Below are 20605 nucleotides of genomic sequence, written 5' to 3'. Positions count from 1 at the left end.
CTGCACTCACTGTTATTTAATCATAAAATGTGAAGGTCATTTACAGAAAGTCAGGAATGAGAAAAACTATTCCGACTGAAGATAATTTGAATGTCTTCAGGTGTGACATCCCCGCTCCACAGCCTTAGGGCCCACTGTCACACCTGGCTTTCTGAAGGCAACTGATTGACCTTCCTCCTGACCCAGGCCAGCCCCCTCATCATACATCAGGGAAACTGAGGCCCATCTCCCCAGGCCTCCTGACAGCCAGGCCAGGGTTATTTAGTTTGGAAACCTTTGGGCCCCTGCCCTCAACACCACAAGGATTGCAGATTGGGAGCTTATGATAAAACATTATTTGAGCCTTGAGTTTTAATAAGGAGACTGAAGGTACATGATGAAACATGGGTGGGGTGGGAAGGAGAAGTGGGAAGCAGCTGAGGTGAACATGCCCCCAGCCAAACGGCCATCGGGGTGATTCACAGAAAAGGGGGCATCATCACAGTGGTCTTCTTGCTTGAGCCCCTAGTGATGGAAGCACCATCACAATCAGCAGTACTGGAGCCTGTGCCCAGCCAGCGGGCAACTTCACAGGCTCTCGCCCTGTGGTGGTCCCCTGAGGGGCGATGGAAATTGAGGAGGACCCACTCTGTGTGAACTTCTCCCTCTCTATATCACTCCTTTGTGAGCAATATGCACAGAGACTGCTGCACAAGAGAAAACAGGAAACTCAGGTTCACCCCAAATGCCACCTCCACTGTGAAGTGCCCACTGTGAAGTGTCACCTCCCTGTGAGTTAGGGATCGTGTCTCCCCCAGATTCCAAGCATCCTGCACATCCCCTATTAAAGCAATGCTCTTATTTTATTGTAATTGTTTGTGAGGCATGATCACCTTTCTGCCCCCACTTGGCTCCACATTCACTGAGGGCACGACTGTATATTTTGATGTTCAGGGTTCATATTCTTGGCAGAGTAAGTGCTTAATAGGTATTTGTTGAGTGAATGGGCCATCTATAGGCAACTTACATTCATTGTGGCCTTGTCCCTTCCTGAGCTAACTCCCCATTGCCCTGAAGGAAACTTTGAAAGGAGGAGTGTGGGGTAAACGACAGAGAGATGGATGGAGGCTGTGGGCCTGGGGTTGATGGCCCTTGACCTTGGGCACACTCCTAAACAAAGCGCTCAGACACTTGCTGGCTCTTGAAAGAGATTAGTACCTGGGAAGAGGGTTTTGTGTGGTTTGAGTAGCACATTTGTCCTATCGCAGGGAGGAAAACTGGTGGCTGTGGTTAGAGGAGCAAACGCCCCACTGCTGCAGAAAACCATCCTAGACCAGCTAGAGGCCGAAAGGAAGGTGTTGGCTGAAGGCGGAGAACGGAAAGTGGTAAGGAGGTCACTCGTGCAAACAGCAAATTCATGGGTGTGCTCAACGCCAGCCATTCCCTCCCTTTCCCCATTAATTTTCCTGGAGCTGTCAGCTGGAAGCTTCATTAAGTGCCTACCTGGGTCCTTGCTGAGAGCTCAGGGGACAGTGCTATGCCCACTATGACGTGTGCATTTTGAAGTCTTTAAAAATCTGTCCCTGTCATCCGGAATGCTTTAGCTTCTTTTATCCACGTCCCTTTCCTCCCACTTCAACTTGTCACAGGGCTTTCTGGGTCACTGACAATGAATTCAGAAATGAAAATAAAGTTATGAAATTGAGAAGTGGTTGGAGGAGTCCAGCCTCAGGGTGAAATCTATCCTGGTGACCTGCTCCCATCACCTCACATTCCTGAAAGTTTTACTTGTGATCCCTGAGGGCTCGTGTCTTCAATTTAGGCATTAACTCTGTCCGGGTCACGAGAAACGGGGTGGGTCATAACTTGTGGTTTTGATACATTATTGCCATGATAACATAGACTGAGTTTTTCATAAATAATTGGCTTTGAAAAACAACACACCTTAGGTAGAGGGAGGTATTTCCTGGTACTTTGAGCATCTGCCAAAGGAGCTTTCATGTTCAGTGCTCATTGTCAAGGTCTCATATTCTATTCCAAAGAGCAAAGCCCTGTTTTCATAGAATGGATTAGAATCAACTCATACCCCCACCCCAAGAAAACTGGCAATTTTCCCCCAAGAAAGTCTACCACAAATGCTGGTGCCTCCTCCAGGGAAAATGAGCTCCCTCTGTACTACTGCCCTGCACTGTGTAGCCAGTCGCTTAATATTTACTCACATTTCAATTCTTCCTTTGTCTTCTTGCCAATGCTGTGTTTGTATCTGTGCCTGTGAAAACAGGCAGAATCTAAACCTTAAGATCAGCATGGATTTCCTTGTCTTCAAACACACTCACCACCCTGCCCCCAAAATACAACTACTAAAAAAGGATCTCGTGGATCTACTGAAAACCTTGACCCCCCTTTTTTTGCTCTGTATTTTGAACCTTTTTTTGGTTTCTGCAGGAAGGCTTTGTGGTACGTTTAATTAGTGCTAACCACCTTCTGTTGATGACCAATTTGTATTAGATTAAAGATGAGGTGCTTTCTGAAGAAGATGAACGTTTTTCCCGTGAAAAGGACGATGGTGAAGATGAGGATGTGGGTGAGTGCAGAACCAACGAGCAAGGCAAAAAGGCAAAGCAGACTCAGATTTGATGTTTTTTAAAAAAATGTGAGTAGTCAGTTTATCAGTCAACCTGAACTCCGGGAGGGTTAACCATAAAACATTTTGTCTCCGGTCACCTCCCTTCTGTTCTTCAATGGCACTTTTGAACACTTTTCTTGGGCACTTTTCACAGCTTTCTGATCAGGTTTAAATATAACCAGTGTGACTTTCACAGCAATTACTGGGCATCGGGAAAAGCGCCATTTAATAAAATGGAGGACAGTGACATTAATATTGTAAATTAATGATGCTGGTGTCTCCTTAGTCCTTATTTGAGCTGAAAAACTCAAATTTCTTTTTTTTACCTTTTTTTCTTTTTTTAAATATATTTTATTGATTATGCTATTACAGTTGTCCCATTTCCCCCCTTCTCTCCCCTCCACCCTGTACCCTCTCTCCCACCCACATTCCCCCCTCTTTAGTTCATGTCCACATGTCATACTTATGAGTTCTTTAGCTTCTACATTTCCCATACTATTCTTACCCTCCCCCTATCTATTTTCAACCTACATTCTATGATACTTATTCTCTATACCTTTTCCCCCTCTTTCCTCCTACCACCCCCCTGCTGCTAACCCTCCATGTGATCTCCATTTCTGTGGTTCTGTTCCTGTTCTAGTTGTTTACTTAGTTTCTTTTGGTTTTGCTTTAGGTGTGGTTGTTAATAATTGTGAGTTTGCTGTCCTTTTACTATACATGTCTTTTCTTTATCTTCTTTTCTTAGATAAGTCCCTTTAGCATTTTATAAAATAAGGGCTTGGTGATGATGAACTCCTTTAACTTGACCTTATCTGAGAAGCACTTTATCTGCCCTTCCATTCTAAATGAGAGCTTTGCTGGATAGAGCAATCTGAGATGTAGGTCCTTGTCTTTCATGACTTGGAATATTTCTTTCCAGCCCCTTCTTGCCTGTAAGGTCTCTTTGGAGAAATCAGCTGACAGTCTGATGGGAACTCCTTTGTAGGTTACTGTCCCCTTATCTCTTGCTGCTTCTAGGATTCTCTCCTTCGTTTTTACCTTGGGTAATGTAATTATGATGTGCCTTGGTGTGTTTCTTCTTGGGTCCAACTTCTTTGGGGCTCTCTGAGCTTCTTGGATTTCTTGGAAGACTGTTCCCTTTGCCAGATTGGGGAAGTTCTCCTTTATTATTTGTTCAAATACGTGCTCAATTTGTTGCTTTTCCCCTTCCCATTCTGGTACCCCTATAATTCGGATGTTGGAATGTTTAAAGGTGTCCTGGGTGCTCTTAAGCTTTTCCTCATTTTTTTTAATTCTTATTTCATCATGCTTTCCTGCTTGGTTGATTCTATCTTCCTTCTGGTCCACTGTATTGTTTTGAGACTCAGATTCCTTCCTTTTACTATTGGCTCTTCTCCATGCATCTTCCTTCATCTCTTTTATGGTAACCTGCATCCTTTCATCTAATTTGCACCTAAAATCAACCAGTTCTGTGAGCTTTCTGATCACCAGTGTTTTGAACTGAGCATCTGATAAATTGGCTATTTCTTAGTCACTCAAAAGGATGAGTCCTGGGGGACTGATCTGTTCTGTTGGAAACATATCTTTCCCTGTCTCTCCTTTTTTTTTTCCGGTCTGGTCGCTCTTGTTACGGTGGGGGATGGAGCCTTAGGTATTCACCGGGGCTGGGCACCCCAGTTGCTAGATTATGACGTTATATGTGGGGGCGGGGGCGGGAGTGGGGACGGGTGGGAACAATGGTGGTAGTTCTGTTCTCCTGGGCTCAGACCCTTCTCTGGGATCCTGGGCTGTGAGCTCTGCCCTGGTCCACAATCACTGCCCCTCTGGGTCTGCCTGCCGCAGCTTGTGTACTCAGGGATCACCACTGCATTCTTGCGCCCCGGATGGCTGTCACACCGATTTTGCACCAAATTTCCCCCAACCTCCGCGCACTGCTGACCCGCGCCAGCCCCAAGCCCGCCCGACTCATCTTCTCCTACCAGTCTGGATGTATGGGTCTACTGCAACTTCTTGGCTGTCCGACTTCCATTCAGATAAATCCTCTATCAGTTCTGGGTGTTATTCTGTCTGTAAATTATTGTTGTTCTAATCTTGGTTGTGCAAGGAGGTACCGTGCGTCCACCTATTCCTCCATCTTGCCGGAAGTCCCCCTTTTTTCTAAAGTGTCAGAAAGTCAGCTGTACTGAACACCTCCCCCCCCCCCACCAACCTTGTACCCTCTACTTATTCCCCATGTATCAGCTCACGATTCAACACTGCTGGGCATGGCAGTTCCTCCTGAACCTCCACTAGGAGAAGAACTTGATCTGAAAGTGTGAAGAGAAGCCAGAAGTTAGCAAGGCTGTGGCAGGCAAAGAGAGAAAGCCAGTGAGGCTCCAGAGGAAACCAGGACTAAGTTCAGGAACCCATCTCGAAAGAGAAGGGAGATTTTGATTATTGCATGAAGTAGAGGGGCTGCTTATTTGTGTGTGGATAATGAGGACGGTTTGAGTTTGGTTCCAACAAGGAAAGAGGCCCAGTTTAGGAGAGCAAGAAAGGTCAAGTGTGCAAAGAAAGATCATTGATTTGGCTTTTGTAGGAAATACCTGTGTCCTTTTTTAGATCATCTCCTGTGTCTGCACCCTCCCCCCACAATTCATTATTCCTCTCAAATCAAGTCTCTCCACCTAGAAAACAACACAAAACCCTACCATTGCCCTTGGCCTTCCTCTCCATCATGCTGAGCTTCCTGAACATTGTCCACACTCCTTTGGCCACCCCACCTTCTGCTGCTGCCTTGACCTGCTGATTCGGCCTCTGAGCCTGCTCCTCCTTGAACTGGTCCTCACCAGGGCACCAGGGACCTTCTTTATGTCAAATCCAAGGGACAGTTTCCAGTCATGTTCTTTTTTAAAAGATGTTATTATTTACTTTCAGAGAGAGGGGAAGGGAGGGAGAAAGAGAGGGTGAGAAACATTGATATATGAGAGAAGCATTGATTGGTTGCCTCTCACATGCCCCCAACCAGGGACTTGGGCCAACAACCCAGGCATGTGCCCTGACTGGGAATAGAAGCGTCAACCTTTCAGTTTGCAGGTTGACGCCCAACCCCATGAGCCATGCCAGGCAGGGCCCAGTCATCTTCCACTGCATCTTTCTGTAGACTTGGACGACGTTCACCATGCCTTCCTTCTCCAAATCCCCTTCCGTCTTGGTTTCTGAGACAGCATGACTTTTCTTGTTTTCCTCCTGCATTGTTGGCCTCTCCTCAGCCTCCTCTTCACACTGGCTTCTTTTCTTTTGCTCCCTTTTCAAGCTGGAGTTCTCCGGGCCCCTGCTCTGGCCAATTCTCTTCTCTCTTCTCACCATACACCTCCAAGCTGATCTCACTCACTGGTCAATTTAGAAGGACTTTTATTGTAAGAGTCCCTCAAAGTCTGAGTGCTCATAGGATGTTAGAGATAGTACTCACAGAAAAATGAAGTTGTTGCTTAAAATAACTCATACCTTTGCAGTACACGTTTTTAAGATTTTCAAATATTGTCAAGTTTCATTGCAACAGAACTGATGTAGAAGTTGAGAACAGAAGGTAGATAGCAGAGTACAGAGTCTGTGCAGAATGGAGGTTGCTCACCAAGGCCAAGTTTGAACAAATAGGAGTACAACAGCGATGGACTTGTGGACTGGACATGGGCTCTCTCCAGCTTGTGTGGGCCTGACAGTGGACTGTGATTATGTGGCATGTCTCTCAGCACACAGCCAATGGGACCTAACTAAAGGACAGCTGGTCAGGAGAGACTGGTCAGAGAGCTATGACTGGTGTCTTGGCTCCAGACAACAAGCTGGCCAGTACAGTCTTCTCTCAGGGGAATCTGAACGGAGACAGGGAAGACTGGAGCTGCAGCCTGGTCAATGTGCTGGCACCGAAAGGTCATGTCAACTCAGGCCTCGGGCAGCCATTGCTGGCCACATGCCAGGAAAGTTAAAAAGAAGCTTTGGCAAAGGAGCCAGTAGCGTGGGAGGAGAACACAGTAGTCAGCAGTTAGAGGTCAAGAGTCATGGGAGGGTGATAGGAAGGAACACAGTAGCCAGGCCTGCCTTGCTTTTGCTCCTGCTCCCCACTCCCCACCCCACAGGCTTACTCTTTCAGCTGTTTCTGGGTTCCTGGAGAATCTTTGATCTCCTGGCCACCCCTTCTCTCCCCGTTCCCCACTCCCTCCCTCCCAGGTTTGGGTCCCTTGCATGTCTCTGTCCCTTGCAGCCAGGTTGAGGTTGAGGTTTGGAGCCAGACCTGTGCTTACACTCAGGTGCAGGTCTGCAGGGGCACAGCGAGGAGGCCCAGCAAGGGAGCCCCAGGAGCTGTGTGCAGAGGCTGTATGGCCCTGGCAGACGGCCTCCTGAGAGCCTCAAGGATGGGTGCTGTGAGTGCAGCATCTGAAGCACCATCCTTGTCTTGTTACAGTTTCATCGGAGAAGGCCTGTACCTTGGCAATCATTAAACCAGACGCAGTGGTCCATGGAAAGACTAGTGAGATTATTATGAAGGTAAGGGAGACAGCACCTACCCCGCAGTCTGTCCTCACTCTTCTCTGGTGGAAAAACAGATGGGGCATCGTGCACCATGTCCTTCCTGGTGGGAAAAGAAAGCTGTGAAGGAGCTTAAACCAAAATTTCACTTGAGCAAATTTAAATTTTAAATCTAATCAGGAAAGATATGCTGAAGATGAGGTTGCCACTGCTTTTAATGTTGCTTTTCCCATGATCTTCTTTTCCTTTTCAACCCATTTCAGTGTGAATTTGAGCTTGATTTACCCTTTCAGAATTTGTGTATATATATCCTGCAGATCCAGGAAGCTGGGTTTGACATTTTAACAAGTGAAGAGAGAACCATGACAGAGGCAGAAATGCGACTCTTCTACCAACACAGAGCCGGAAAGGTCAGCTCACCTGCTCCTGCGTGTCCGATGCACTCGTGTTCCTTCCTTTTTTGAGTGTGTTTATAGGTTGCTATTAATTTGGGAGACACAGAATATCATGAAGAACAAGAATTTGAACAGCTGTGAATTGGCTCTCAGAATAATATTATAGGCTGTATCAGGTAAACGTTCTTTGGCTGCAGGAAGAGATTTTGATTCTACCTTAAGTAATGAAATAAGGAATATAGTGAAATGATACTCCCTGACTCCCAGAAATGAAGGAGGCATCGAGCAAGGAGGTGGAAAACCTCTTTGGAAACCTCCCAGGAAAACCTGGGAGAAGAAAACCCAGGACAGCTGCAGGGATCTCAGGAGCAAAACCTCACAGTCACTTTAGCTGCCACTGTCGGAGAACTCAGGTTCAGCCACTCTCTGTTTGCGTCTGCTTGACTCACTTACCTGGGAGGGAGGGTCTGGTGGGCCTCAGACCCCCTCTCAGGTGACGTGGGTGTGTGAGAGAAGTGTGGGAAGTGTGGGTAGACATTATAGTTGTCAGCCAGACGAGGGCCAAGCGATGGGGGAGGGGCTGGTCCCTAAAGGAAAACCAGAGTGCTGTTCCTTGAAGAAGGGGGAAGAATGGCAAGGTACTGCTAATAATAATAATAATAATAATAATAATAATAAGAAGAAGAAGAAGAAGAAGAAGAAGGAGAAAATATAAGAAGTCTCAACTATACCCCACCCCTTGGTTATCCAGTACCCACATGATTTTTATATACATGGTTTTTTTAATGCCCCTACCCAACTAATTATAATCTCATGTTCAACCCCAAACAAATCAACTCAAAATCTCATCTTCCTGCTTTCAGCTTACATTTGGTTTCTCCAGGTGTGGTGGGGTATCAATAGCACCCTTCCCAGCCTCCCTCCATGGGCATGCTGGCTGGTAGCAGGGCTGCTCATGATCCCCCACCCATCCTGTAGGTGGTATGGGCCCTGCTGACCCTCTGCAGGCCCAGGGTCCCTGCCCTAGGTCCCTGATTCCCCTCCCTGTTTCCAGGAGGCATTTGAAAAGCTGGTACATCACATGTGCAGTGGACCAAGCCACCTCCTGATCCTCACCAGGACTGAGGGCACTGAGGATGTTGTCACTGCCTGGCGAAACTTCATGGGACCCTGTGACCCAGATGTGGCAAGGAGGGAGCAACCTGACAGGTGATATCACAAGCTGGGGTCCTTTCACCCATCTCAGCACCTGGATCCAAGGAAGCTAAGAGCCTTACTTGATGCTCAGCCTAGAATTGTGGGTAACACAGGACTCTCTGATGGCCAGGAACCCCTTCTTTGTTATGTATTTGGGGAGACCCTGACAGCCTCACCTCTGATCCACTCCCCAGCCCTTCACTGAGTGTCTCCTGTGGCCTGCCGCCTCGCTGCCCCCTCTGCCCTCTTCTGAAGGCTGCTGCTGGACCCAGGCCTCACTGTCCACTCTGCAGCCAGAGGGCCCCATAGTGTGGTCTCAGGCCAACCTGCAATACTCCAGAAATACAGATTCCAGGACAAGTCAGACTCTGGGTGGGGCCTGGGAATATGCATTGGACTCAATGCCCTCCACCCCTGCTCCCCACCCTGGGTGTCCTGAGCGTAAGCACACTGTTCCATACACTGCACTAGGCTGCCTTGGTCTGTGCCTCGCCCCCGTGTGTTTCCAGCCTGGCACCACCAATGCCAAAGCCACTGTGTCTTTCCCTTAAAGCCGAGAGAGGCCCAGCCAACAGGAAAGAAACGAGCAAGAGGCTAAGTAACAGAGGCTGTACTTTGTAGTTGAAGGGGCCAGGAGCATTCATACATAAGTAGGCTTGGGCTAGTGAAGGACACCCAGTGCTCAGAGCCTAGGTCACCACAGACTTAGGCAGCCCCTTCTCCGAGCCTCCATTCTCTCATCTGTGAAATGGGGATATGAGCATCTATCATGGGAGGCCCTAGAGTGTAATGGTTGAGAAAGATTTCAAAATTTCTTCCTCTGACTGTGTGGCCTTGGGCCATGCTTTGATCTCTGCCTCAATTTCCTCATCTGAAAAATGGGTACTAGCGTGGGACCTATGTCAGACGTCGGTGGAAAATTAAATGGGCACATGTATATGTATGAAGCATGTAGGACAGTGCTTGATGCACTGGAAGTCCTAGCCATGCTGGCATTAGTGGTGGGTCACTGGGGGATTAACTGTGCAAACCTATACAAACCCGGCAGGCGGCCAGCCTGTGGTTGTAATATCAGTAACATGGTAGCTCCTGGGCTGACACCACGACTCACGCCATTTTTAAACTGGGACTCACGACAGTCTCCCTCCTGGGGCTGAGGCACAAATGAAATGAGAGCGTGAAGCCCCCGGCAATGTGCCCAGAATGCTGCCGTGACGGGATAGATGTCAGCTAGTATCGTCCTGGCTGTTGTTCTTGGCATTCCCAACGGAGAGAAAGCCATTTCACAGAAATGCAGGGTGCTGATTGGTAGCTGGAGACCATGTTGCCAGAGAGCAAAACATTTCTTTTGAAATGAAACAATTGTGTCTTGTACATTTTGCCAATGCTCCCAGTCTCCGCGCTCAGTACGGCACAGAAATGCCCTTCAACGCGGTCCATGGAAGCCGGGACGGAGAAGATGCCCGCCGAGAACTGGCTTTGCTCTTCCCTGGTTTTAAGTTTTCAGACCAAGTTCCAGAAGCCCCCCTGGGTAAGTCATCGAGGCAGGTTTGGTCTTTATCAAATCTTTAGTGAATATGGGGCGGGGTTGGCGACTGATAATAACTATGTGGTGATCAAGTCTTCAGTGCCATAAGGCCCTGCTCGGAAAACAGGAGCCCTTATATATATAACTTCAGTAGCAGTCCTGATCAGTGTGGTCTTTTCATAGAGCAACAGTGGTGTTTTTAAACCACATTACCTATTTTTTTCCCCTGCCTTCTTACTTCTGAAGCCATGTTTTTGTTGTAAAGTTACCCTGCATTTTCCCATGGGAATCACTGGGAAAATTTAACTTACTGTAAGCCGTCATCAGAGCCAGTCAGAGCCCAGACATCATTCCCCTGCTTCTTCTGTGCCCTGCAGACCCCACACTAAGCCTCCGGCGGGGTAGCTGAGCTGAGGGTTATACAGAAGGGCCTCTGCCTGGAGCCTGCCATCACCCTCACATCCCTCAGCACCCACATTTTGGGAAAATCGTGCTGGGTCATTCCCTCCCAGTCTGGGTGAGAAACTTAAGGAGTCCAAAGTGCATGTGACTTACCCCACTTCACAAGTGGGAGAACCAGGCTCGGCCCTGCTCCTTCTGCGGAGGTCTGCGTTTCTGGTTTGAGCCTGAGGTGACGTGCAAGGGGCCAGCAGGTGAATATCCTGAGCAAAGCAAAGGATGTGTGTGTGGGGAGGGATTTTTGGGAGAAGGCTACAAGCGGATCTGAAATAGTAATAACCTGTGGTACCCAAATGTTTGGGTTTTAACCAATTTACTTACCTAAATGTTTGGTATGTTCATGGTTTTCTCAAGATCTGAATCCAGCCAAGGAAGACTAGGTGTCCTGAGGGCAAGGTAGAGCTGAACAGGTGCTGGCCCTCATTTCATCCTTGCCACTGCCAGCTGAGGGACTAGTTGAGTGTACAATGGATTTTAGGGAGCTGAGAAATCATGGGAAGTATGAGGTTTACACATCCAAGTGTGTGCTGCAGTTCCTTAAAGCCATGCCCTTGCCAGGAGGAACTCTCACTTTGATGGTGGCACAGCCGGGGCTGGCTTTCTGCTGAGCACCTGCCCTCAGAGCACCCACGATGCATTTCCTTATGTATCCAGGGTCATGGGACATGTGCATCCTTTTCAGAGGGGTGATTGGAAACAAGTAGGTCTGACTCAGATCCAAGACTGAGGAACAAGGAGAGTGGATTGGCTGTGGAATACTCATCGGGGCCATTGGGTTGAGTGTTGGGAGATTATGAGGCTGCCTTTTGGGCCTCAGGTGATAATGGCACAGGGAACAGAACTTCAGAGGGGTCTGAGCCCAGATCACATCCAGGGAGTAAGTGTGCAGCCTTATGCAGGCATGACTTTGAAGCAGCCTCCTAGCGGAGTTGCTGTTCTGCCCTTCTGTTTACTGCGCCATGCCTTCCCAGTGGGCAGGAGCAGAGTGTGCTTTCAACTGACCCAGCACTTTTTCTGTTAAAGGGGCAGGGATCAAGGACACTGGAGGCAGGTAATCCTGGGTTTGAATCCTGGCTCTGCTATCTACCAGCTGAATAGCCTCCGCAAAGTTAATTTACCTTTTAACCTCAGTTTCCTCATCAGTGAAATGGAAATAATTACAGACCCATTATAGCCCCATAATAATACCTCTGTGATGATAATCTTCCTCGGAGGGCTGTTGTGAAGACAAAAGATATCAAGTTCTTAGCCTCGTGCCTGATGCGTATTAAGTGCTCAACAAATGTTACTCAATTCTCCTAATTAATTTCTAGTCCCTGACACATATATCAGGACTTCTCTTTGCTGTCCCTTCAACCCTGACACCTAATTTTATTGTCTGTGTTGTAGTCAGATCCCCTTTGCCTGTTTCTTTGTGGGTGCTGTGTGGGACAGAGGACTGGGACAGGGCTGTTTCAGAAGTCCCAGAGAGCGTCTGTCGTCCCACAGATCGTGAGGAAGAATGAGCGGTGAGCCCCACCAAGGTGCTTCCCTTCCCTGAGGATGTGGATTGGATGGATGTGCCGCCTCCAGAGCACATGACCCAGGGTGAGGCCCCAAAATGCAATGTCAGTGCATCCGGGTCTGCAGCACAGAAGGAAACTTCTAGGATCTGATGGCACCCTTTTGAGTGCTGAAACTTTTTTAGTTTAGATATCTTTCATGAATAATAAAATATATACTTTTCTGCCTTGCTAAACAGTCTATAAACATATACTTTATACTTTTGGGGGGCTATTTCTGGGATGTTACTGAAATAAGTGGGTATCAATTATTACACTCTGCTCTGTCATCACAGGGGGCACTGAGTTACATAGGACAGACAGTGTTTCCCCAATAATAAATCTACTTTATGAATAAACAATTTTAGAGCTTAACCTGCTTGAAACTAAAAGCTTAACTATGATCTTGAAAACTGCACAGGATGGATGTGACACGCTGAGGCACACTGACTTGCAGGCAGGTGGAGACCGGCTGGAAATCCAAGCTGCACACACAGCCCTGTGGTTCTGCCAGACCTGCCCTCTGCGTCCACAGAAAGTCAGGGTGTGTTCATGAAGCCGTGCTTGGGATCACACTGGGAACCAGGGTCCACTGAATTTTCCTGACACTCCCTTCCCCCATCTTTTTGGGTTCTGGTTTTGGCTAAAGCCTACGTTTAAAACCTGAGAGCTCCTCACAGACCCAGGTTGTTGTTGCCTCCAGCTTTCACCAAATTGCCTGGTTCTGTTGCCTCTCCATGGTCATGTCCTTGAGGGATATAGGTTTCTAGTAAAAAATTACTATTCTTACCCCATGAGCACGAACACAGCCATTCATTCCCTCTTACCAGTGTGCCCTTTGATTTAATTTGAAGTTCATTAAGCCCAGGCAGAAACTTTCCTCTCTGACTGAGCAAAAGGCTGTGGTTTTCTCTATCATGAAGTGAATGTCAGCTATTTTCCTTCTTTGCTGGCTTTCTCCAGAGAACTTCACTCCTCTGACTTGGAAGTTCTTTAAATGGGCAGTGAGCGCCCAGAAGACCCCTCTTCTCAGGGGCATTACTCTTCCGCAGCCCACAGCATAAGGCACTCTGTGCTGGCACTGGAGACGGGTGGGGTGAGTAGGGCTTCATGAAAGTGGAGACCAGAACCCCCTTGTGGATGGGAACACCCATGCCCATTGCACGTAGACCCCCGTGTGAAACAATGGAACCCACCCCCCACAAGACGGTAGGGAAGTTGAATCCACTGTTTCCCACCCCTGGACTCCAGCCCACCATGGGGATGTGCTGTCCCCTTTGTGAGTGGGCTCAAGAGGGGGACTCAATTGCTCTGTGCCCATCTCAGAGCTGGCAAATGCCAGAACCACTAGAGCCCTATGCCTGGTCTTCCACACCATGGGTGTCGTGTGGCTCTGAATAAGCTGGGGTGGGGGCACCCAGCTGACAGCTATCTGATCTTCCCAGAAGCCAGGAAGCCAGGATATGCCATCACTGGAGAGATGAGGAATGGAGTGACCACAGCCTCTGAAGGCAGGGAGGGAGGAGGGGCAGGTGAGAGAAGTGAGCCTGGGGTGGGGGCACGATTAGTGCTGGTATGTGGGGCAGGGCAGGACGGAGAACACAGGGGCACTAGGTGACAGGTCAGAGTGGGAGGAGTGTTGACACACCCCTCCTTCTTTTACAGAGTAGGGCGTTTTTTCTCAGAATCCAGAAGGTTCACGGCAGAAGGAATGGAGGTGGTAATGGTGGGGAAGACTCCGTTTCGGAGAATGGCTAAAATGTCAGCCCCCTCTCTGAGGATGGGACTTGTTGGCAGTGACCCTGGGCCAGGCTTCCTCCCACAGAAGCCATGGGCTGCAGGAAGGCCACCGCTTGGTGTTAAAGCCTCTTAGCTCCTGGTGTGAGTACCTGACAGGGTGGACTGCCTGGCAGACAAGGTCAGCAGCCAGAGGCTGCAGAGACAGAGGGGGGAAGAAAGACATGGGGCTCAGGTAGGCCGCACATGGCCCTCGACTGGGGGAGGGTGGTATCCCTCAGCTTTCTCTCAAGCTACATCATGGACTACAACTTCCCTCAGGCTGGGAACTGACATGTGCCTCTTCGCTCAGCGATGAGGGAAAGTCAGTACAAAGGGGCTGGGGCAACACTAGCCTCTATCCCAGGTGACAAGGTGTTGAGATGGCTCCCTGTCGGCTCTGTGTCAGGTCTGGGGCCAGTCCCCCTTTCCTTTCCTTTCTCAGGCCTCAATTCCAAGTTTCCCCAGTGACAGGGGAATTCCCTCTCCTGCTAATCACCTCACCATCCTTCCTTCCCACCCTACCCCCCAGCCCCCATGCTCTGGGGCAGGGATCCTTGACTTTCTATTTTTAGTGAGACCAAGAGACAGGAGGTGTGTGTCTGCATTTTAGAGACAAGGAAAAGAAGGTGGCACAGGTGTGAAGTGCCTGCGGATCCTCACGGAGGGACAGCAGCTGCTTGTGTGCTGTGCAGCTGGTCATTTGCCAAACTTTGGGCCCAGGTCCAGGTGGCAGTGGAGGTGTGGCATACTAAAGGGGAAGAGGAGAGGTTGGAAGGGGCAGACACAACTTTGGGGAGATCCTGGTGGGCGGGAGTGGCCACCTGGAAAGGGTCTGCTGGCCTTCAGGAGGCCAGGAAGAGAGTGGCCCCCAGACAGCCGCAGAGGCCCCCGGAAACTGTAGTGACCCTTGGGCACCAGCCACCCCCTCTGAAATGCAAAGTCACTTTCTGGTTTCTTATTCACCAAAAATCACAGGTTGCAGAAGCCAGTACACATTACCTTCTAATATTTCCTAATGTTCTAGACATTTGGAAAACAGACTCCTTTATAGAAGTTGCCATGGTCTTTCTTGGCTTTTATTAGCATGTGTTAAAATCATATCATCCAAACACTATCAGAAGAACATGTGTTGTTCTGCATAAAGTGCTCAAGGAAAAAAATGCAACTTATTAAATTGGACATTCTTTTCTAGTTCATAAATTTTGGGTTACAATCAGGGCACAAAAGGAGAAACAGAATGCAGTATTAGAGAGAGCGAGAAGCTTAGTCGAGAACTTGGGTGAAGACACAAGATCAGCCCCATTCCTCCCACCTCCCTGCTGACTGAACACTGCACCTGTGTAGAGCAGCAAACAGCTTTGTTTTAATAAATACATTTTCCTTCATTCAAATCAGAAAAGTTAATTATAGTAAAGCACTTTTTCTTTGACCATCTGTTTATAGCCACAGGCAAGATTTATCCACAGAGTTGAAGTGTGAAGTATTGTTTCATTGGGCCTTTAGCTTTCGGATGCTATCTGGGTTCAGGATTGTCTCAGCAATTCATTATTGGTTTCTTTATATTTATTATCTGCTACTTTGACATACCAACTCCATAGTGTTTTGTGTCTCAAATGCCAACCAAGGGTGTTCTCGCATTTAGCACACTGATAGCTGCACAAAACCCAAGTGCCAGTTGTGATAGATTTTTAAATCAAAATTGGTCTGAAAAAAGAACAACTTAGAAATCTGTGTTTGAATCTTGGGTGGTCATGTTGAGAACAGGAAGAACTGCATTAAATACATTTAAAAACATTCATTTGCAATCAGACACATTGAGTCTTCCAAGGAAGGTACAGGTTGGTGATGTGGTGGCTGTGACACAAGCAACCTCATCAGGAGTGGCTGGTGGGCTTGGGACCCCGTCAGTGGCACGCACTCATGGCAAGCTTCTGGGCCGCAGACTGCACTTCCTGACCACAGTGCCTTTGACTTTCTTTAACAAAGGGAAAGGAAGGCTGGTTCTACCTTCAGACAGTCAAGAGCAACCTCTGCTGAGTTCACCTTGAAGCTGACGCAGCAGCTGGAGCAGACGCCAAGCTTATGGGTGCAGAAGGGCTAAGCAGTACTCGCCGTGAAAAGAACTCATCATCAGTCCTCCTGGGGAGAGTCTCCGTCCTTCTTTCAAACTTCAGTGCTTTTGGCTTCTTGCAGGAAAAAGTCTTAGCCACATCTCTCACTAAAATTTCTACACCATTTTCCAAAAGGACACTCAACAGCAGTCCTGAGTGGACTAGTATGGAATTTGCCACATTTCACTAAGAGAAAAACAGCTTTCTGAACTATCCTGCTTTTGGCTTCTTTCCACAGATGGATCTGTAGAACATTCTTGAATATCATAGTGATACATGCTGCTTCAGGAAGCGCAAGGCGACCAGACTTTGTTTCCAGGAAGTGATAAGCTACTTTAGCTTGAGCATAAGGTTCTATGACTGGTTCTAACTCTTGCCAGATACTGCTACACCAATGACAGAATTGAGGGCAGTTGGGAGGCTCTGGGTGCCCAGTTCCTGCCAAGGAACCAGGGTTATGGCTGGGCTTTCACTATCAGTAGTTATATTTCCCTTTAATGCTTCAAAAGACCTAAGCTGAATCTGTCCCCTTACTGTACTCCACCCTGTCCGTCTGACTTGGAAGTCGGAGAGCTTATTGAATCAGGCTGATACTGACGGCAGTAAGAGGCTAGCTTACTATTTTGCACAGCACCATGTATCATGCCTGTTATTCAGGCCAACGATAGCCAACCTTTCCTTTTTCTTTTTTTAATTTTTTGTTCTTTTATAAAGAAAATCTATGTAAATTGAGGTTCAGAAATGCATATATTTTTTACTTACAAATATTCATCTGACCAAAATTCAACATAACCTTTATGGAACACTTAACAATTGTTTTGTTTTTAAAATAACATTTCATTCAAACTGTATATAATTCAGTAAAGTTTTTTTTTTAATACAGCAAGCAATGCTTAAACCCTGGAAAATCTGTAGAAAAGAGATTTTCACACAAAATAAGAAAAGAAAAATTTAAGATATCCCCCCCTCACACATCCATTCATCCTGACCCACGTACACACACACACACACACACAGCTGTGTACACACAGACACATTCATTCTCACTCACAAAGTGGCTGCAGCATAGGCAAAAAATTGTAGGTCCAAAGGAAAACGATTGATTGTTCTAATAAAGAGTCCAGGTAGCTCGGGAAAAAAACCAAACCAAAACAAAACACAATAGTCCTCTGAGGAAATTACTACCTCAAAAATATGTTCTCAAGATGAATTTGAGATCTAAGCCTACCAAATTGCTTTTGCAAAACAGCTCCCTGCAGTCCAAGGTGACTTGTGCAAATAGAAGGAATCAAATGAGGCTAGTTCCTGTACTTCCTTTAACAAGGATGTGGGATGCTCACAGGCGCCCAGGGTGCTCTTGTCACGCCAGGTACTGCTGCAGTGCCGTCTTGGCCCTGAAATCACAAAGTTCCTTTGGTCGTCATTTCAGAAGTATAAATGAGGGGAAAACCTGGGGCTTGAAGATGGTAGTGGGGAAAGTCTAAAATGTTAGATTCCCCAAAGTGAACTGGGGTGAGGCCAGCCAGGCACCTGCCCTATGGGGCAGAAACCTGCAGTCAGGAGACACTTTCACCCCAGCTGCCTGCATCCCTCCTGGGGTTCTCAGAAAGGGCTGCTCTCGCTCTTACACCTGCTGCAGCCCAGTGACACGATAGTTTTCCTTTGTCACTGGCATACAGTTGTCACGGATCTGGAATTATGGTCTACTGCCATGCAGTTTTTACCTAGTGCTACAGGACACTGTGAAGGACGCTGAGTGTTTGTGAAACTAAAAACTGACCCAGAAGGTGTTTAGGTGCTGATTAGAAGGTACATGCAAGGGGCCAAGAGCTCATGGGATGAGGCAGCGTCATGGTTCCAATGCTTCAAAACTGGTTATGATCTTATCGCATCTTCTCCCGATGACACTGATCAATGTGGGGCATGTGTGTATTAGGGTGCCTGAACGCTCACTAGGTGCAGAGGGCCAGGTATAATGTGGGCAGTGACTGGAGCTAGGGCTGAGGAGGCCTCCTTTACTACTCCTGTTATGAGCTTAGTAGAATTTCTAAAGGCACAGCAACTGTGGGAATTAGGAAGTCAGGTTTTAGCAATGGCCTTCTCTTCTATGTTAACTAGGCAAGGCTAACATTTTCAGTTACTATTAGCTGTTGAAAGTAGCAAGTAGATCGGGCATGCAATAAGCTGGGCTCAAGTGTGGTTTCTGTATAGCAAAGTAATAGATATGATATTCTTGCAATTATCTAAGGCTCTATAAAGATAATAGTTACAATAGTTCAACCCATTAGAAGACTGCCTCCAAGTTATGAGTGAGCTGGGTTCTACAAGGAAATCTTCCTACAGAAACAAGTTTGTGACTGATGTCATATGTTACCCCAAATGACCATCTACCTCTCCCCCAAAACCTGATGCCCTCTGAGCCTGGGGTGGAGACAGCTGGTTAGCTACAGTTCCTCACCTGTAAGTGTTTGAAAGTCAAAGGCTCCCAAAGCCTTAACGACAGAAGAAACCTGAAAGATGTCTACTTTAGATAATAGGCTTTACTGTGGGACATGGTGGGAATGTCCACAAGAGGGTCTTGATCAAAACTCTGTATTACTCTCTAAAACTGCCAATTCAGATTCTTTCTGGATCTTCCTCAGAGGTTAGCTGAGACCATGCCCTTACTGTTTCTGCTATCTATTATTATCTAAGGAAGGAAGGTCATCTTTCCTTAGATGGACTTAGGTAGGGCAGTTAGGCCTTTATTCTAGAGGTTGAAGTTTAGCAGCTGTTGAAAACTTACGTGCCATACAAATCTGAAGAAACAATACCAGACTGGTCTAAGCCATGTAGGCCAGGGCTCAAACCTATCCTATATCATGCTGCTGTGGCCTCCTGTAGTGTTCCAGGTCATCCCAAAGGTGATTTGCAGCAGAACTGTCATCATTTCTGAGCAAACGTAAGGATGCTACTCAGGGAATGATCTGGCTCTTGGCCAGAAGGGATGGGCTGACAGAGCCCATCACTTCAGCCAGCAGCTGTTACTACTGCTGTGGAGGTGGAGGTGGAGGCTCTCAAGGTACAGCTCAAATCCAGCCTTCACTTCATGGCTGGCTTTCACTTGCCTTTGATGAGACACTCATCTGAGCAGCAGCCTTGGGCTATAGTTAGTTACTCAGGGATTTCTTTCTCTTCCTTAACGAATTGGATGAAAAGCTTCAGGAAGGCACAGGCTCAGCTCTGTGTGCTCCAGTCTGGCACAGACGTTCATTCGAGGAGTTACAAAGTGCCTCTTCCCTTTGGTGGATCAGACAAGCAGGCCGCTGGCTATGACACAGTGTGATAATGTTCTATGGGAACAATGGGAGCACAGAAGGGGTCCCTGGCATAGGCTGGGGGTTAGAGTGGAAAATATATCAGACAAGACTTACTGGAGTTTTGAAGGATAAATGGCCATTGTCTAGGCATTCTCTTCTGCTTTCAGGACACCTACGCACCTGGATCTCTGCCTGCCTCATGGGGTGCTTCTTCCATTCCTGTGCTGATCTTCCACATCTTCTCCTAAATGTTCAAGGACCCCCGAGCATGGTCCTTAGCTCTCCTATCTTCTTTCCTCTCTTATTCTCCCTCAGTGACCTCATCAAGCTCCATGGTTTTATATACCATCCAAATTTATACTTGCAGCCCCACTCTTCCAAGTCCCTTGTTTATTTAACAGGCATCTCAAAGTTGGCATGCCCGAATAAGAATTCTTGATTCTCCCTACTCTGTCCACTTCTCTTATAGTCTTCACTGTATTGGTAAATGGCAACTCCTATGCAATTGCTCAGGCTAAAACTCTAGGCATTTTTCTTTCCTCTTTTTCTTTAACATCCTATATTGAATCCCTGAATAAACCTTGTTGCCTCTACCTTTAGATTAAATCCTGAATCTGACCACTTCTCAGTACTTCTACCACTATCACCCTCATCTCTTACGTACATGACAATAGCCTTGAACTGTTCTGGTTCCGTTCTTGCCCTATTACAGATGATTCTCTACAAAGCCTCCACAATGATCCTCTAAAATTCAGATCAGATATCTCTTTTGCTCAGAATTCTCCAATGACTTCCTATTAAACTCTGAATAAAATCCAAAGTCCTTACTATTGGCTACGAGGCTCCTTACTTGCTCCCACCACCTCCCTGAGCCCACTTCTCTCACTCTCCCCCTTTCTCTTTTTCTGCAACCCCTGGGGTCTTCCTGCTCTTCCTTGAACATGCCAAGCTCATTACTGCCTCAGGGCCTTGAACTCACTGCCCCTCTGCCTGGAACACTCTTCCTCTAAACATCTGCCTGGCAGACTCGTATTTCATCCAGGTCTTTGATCAAATGTCACATCCTCAGAGAGGCCTTTGTTGACTAATCTGTATGAAAAGAACTTTTCTTATTCTCCAGTCCCTCAACTTGCTTTCTAGTCATAGTACATCTCATTTCCTGCTAGCACATTACACATTTGTTTG

The 20605-nt window shown here is 47.3% G+C and overlaps 2 protein-coding genes across 10 annotated transcripts in view; one reads left to right on the top strand and one right to left on the bottom strand.

Annotated features, from left to right (window-relative positions):
* NME9 (NME/NM23 family member 9) overlaps positions 1-20605 on the top strand; it is a 48814-nt gene that overhangs the window by 10823 nt on the left and 17386 nt on the right. For 3 of the 4 annotated variants that reach the window (XM_036030704.1, XM_028518472.2, XM_036030706.1), the window contains 6 exons: positions 1248-1364; positions 2488-2563; positions 7047-7129; positions 7429-7521; positions 8561-8715; positions 10098-10234. In XM_036030704.1, the coding sequence (XP_035886597.1) occupies positions 1248-1364; positions 2488-2563; positions 7047-7129; positions 7429-7521; positions 8561-8715; positions 10098-10234 (661 nt within the window). Of the gene's footprint in view, positions 1-1247; positions 1365-2487; positions 2564-7046; positions 7130-7428; positions 7522-8560; positions 8716-10097; positions 10235-12178; positions 12607-20605 lie in introns of those variants that run through there. The other variant, XM_028518474.2, reaches the window with a different exon arrangement.
* The window catches only part of ARMC8 (armadillo repeat containing 8), a 98464-nt gene continuing 92927 nt past the window's right edge, over positions 15069-20605 (bottom strand). For all 6 annotated transcript variants that reach the window (XM_028518905.2, XM_036030702.1, XM_036030700.1 and 3 more), the window contains one exon: positions 15069-17515. In XM_028518905.2, the coding sequence (XP_028374706.1) occupies positions 17482-17515 (34 nt within the window). In that variant the 3' untranslated portion in view covers positions 15069-17481. The remainder of the gene's footprint in view (positions 17516-20605) is intronic.

The sequence above is a fragment of the Phyllostomus discolor genome, chromosome 7, assembly GCF_004126475.2.
Source record: "Phyllostomus discolor isolate MPI-MPIP mPhyDis1 chromosome 7, mPhyDis1.pri.v3, whole genome shotgun sequence".
Classification (NCBI taxonomy): Eukaryota; Metazoa; Chordata; class Mammalia; order Chiroptera; family Phyllostomidae; genus Phyllostomus; species Phyllostomus discolor.
Note: the sequence above shows the minus strand (reverse complement) of the source record. Positions and strands in the feature narration are given on the sequence as shown.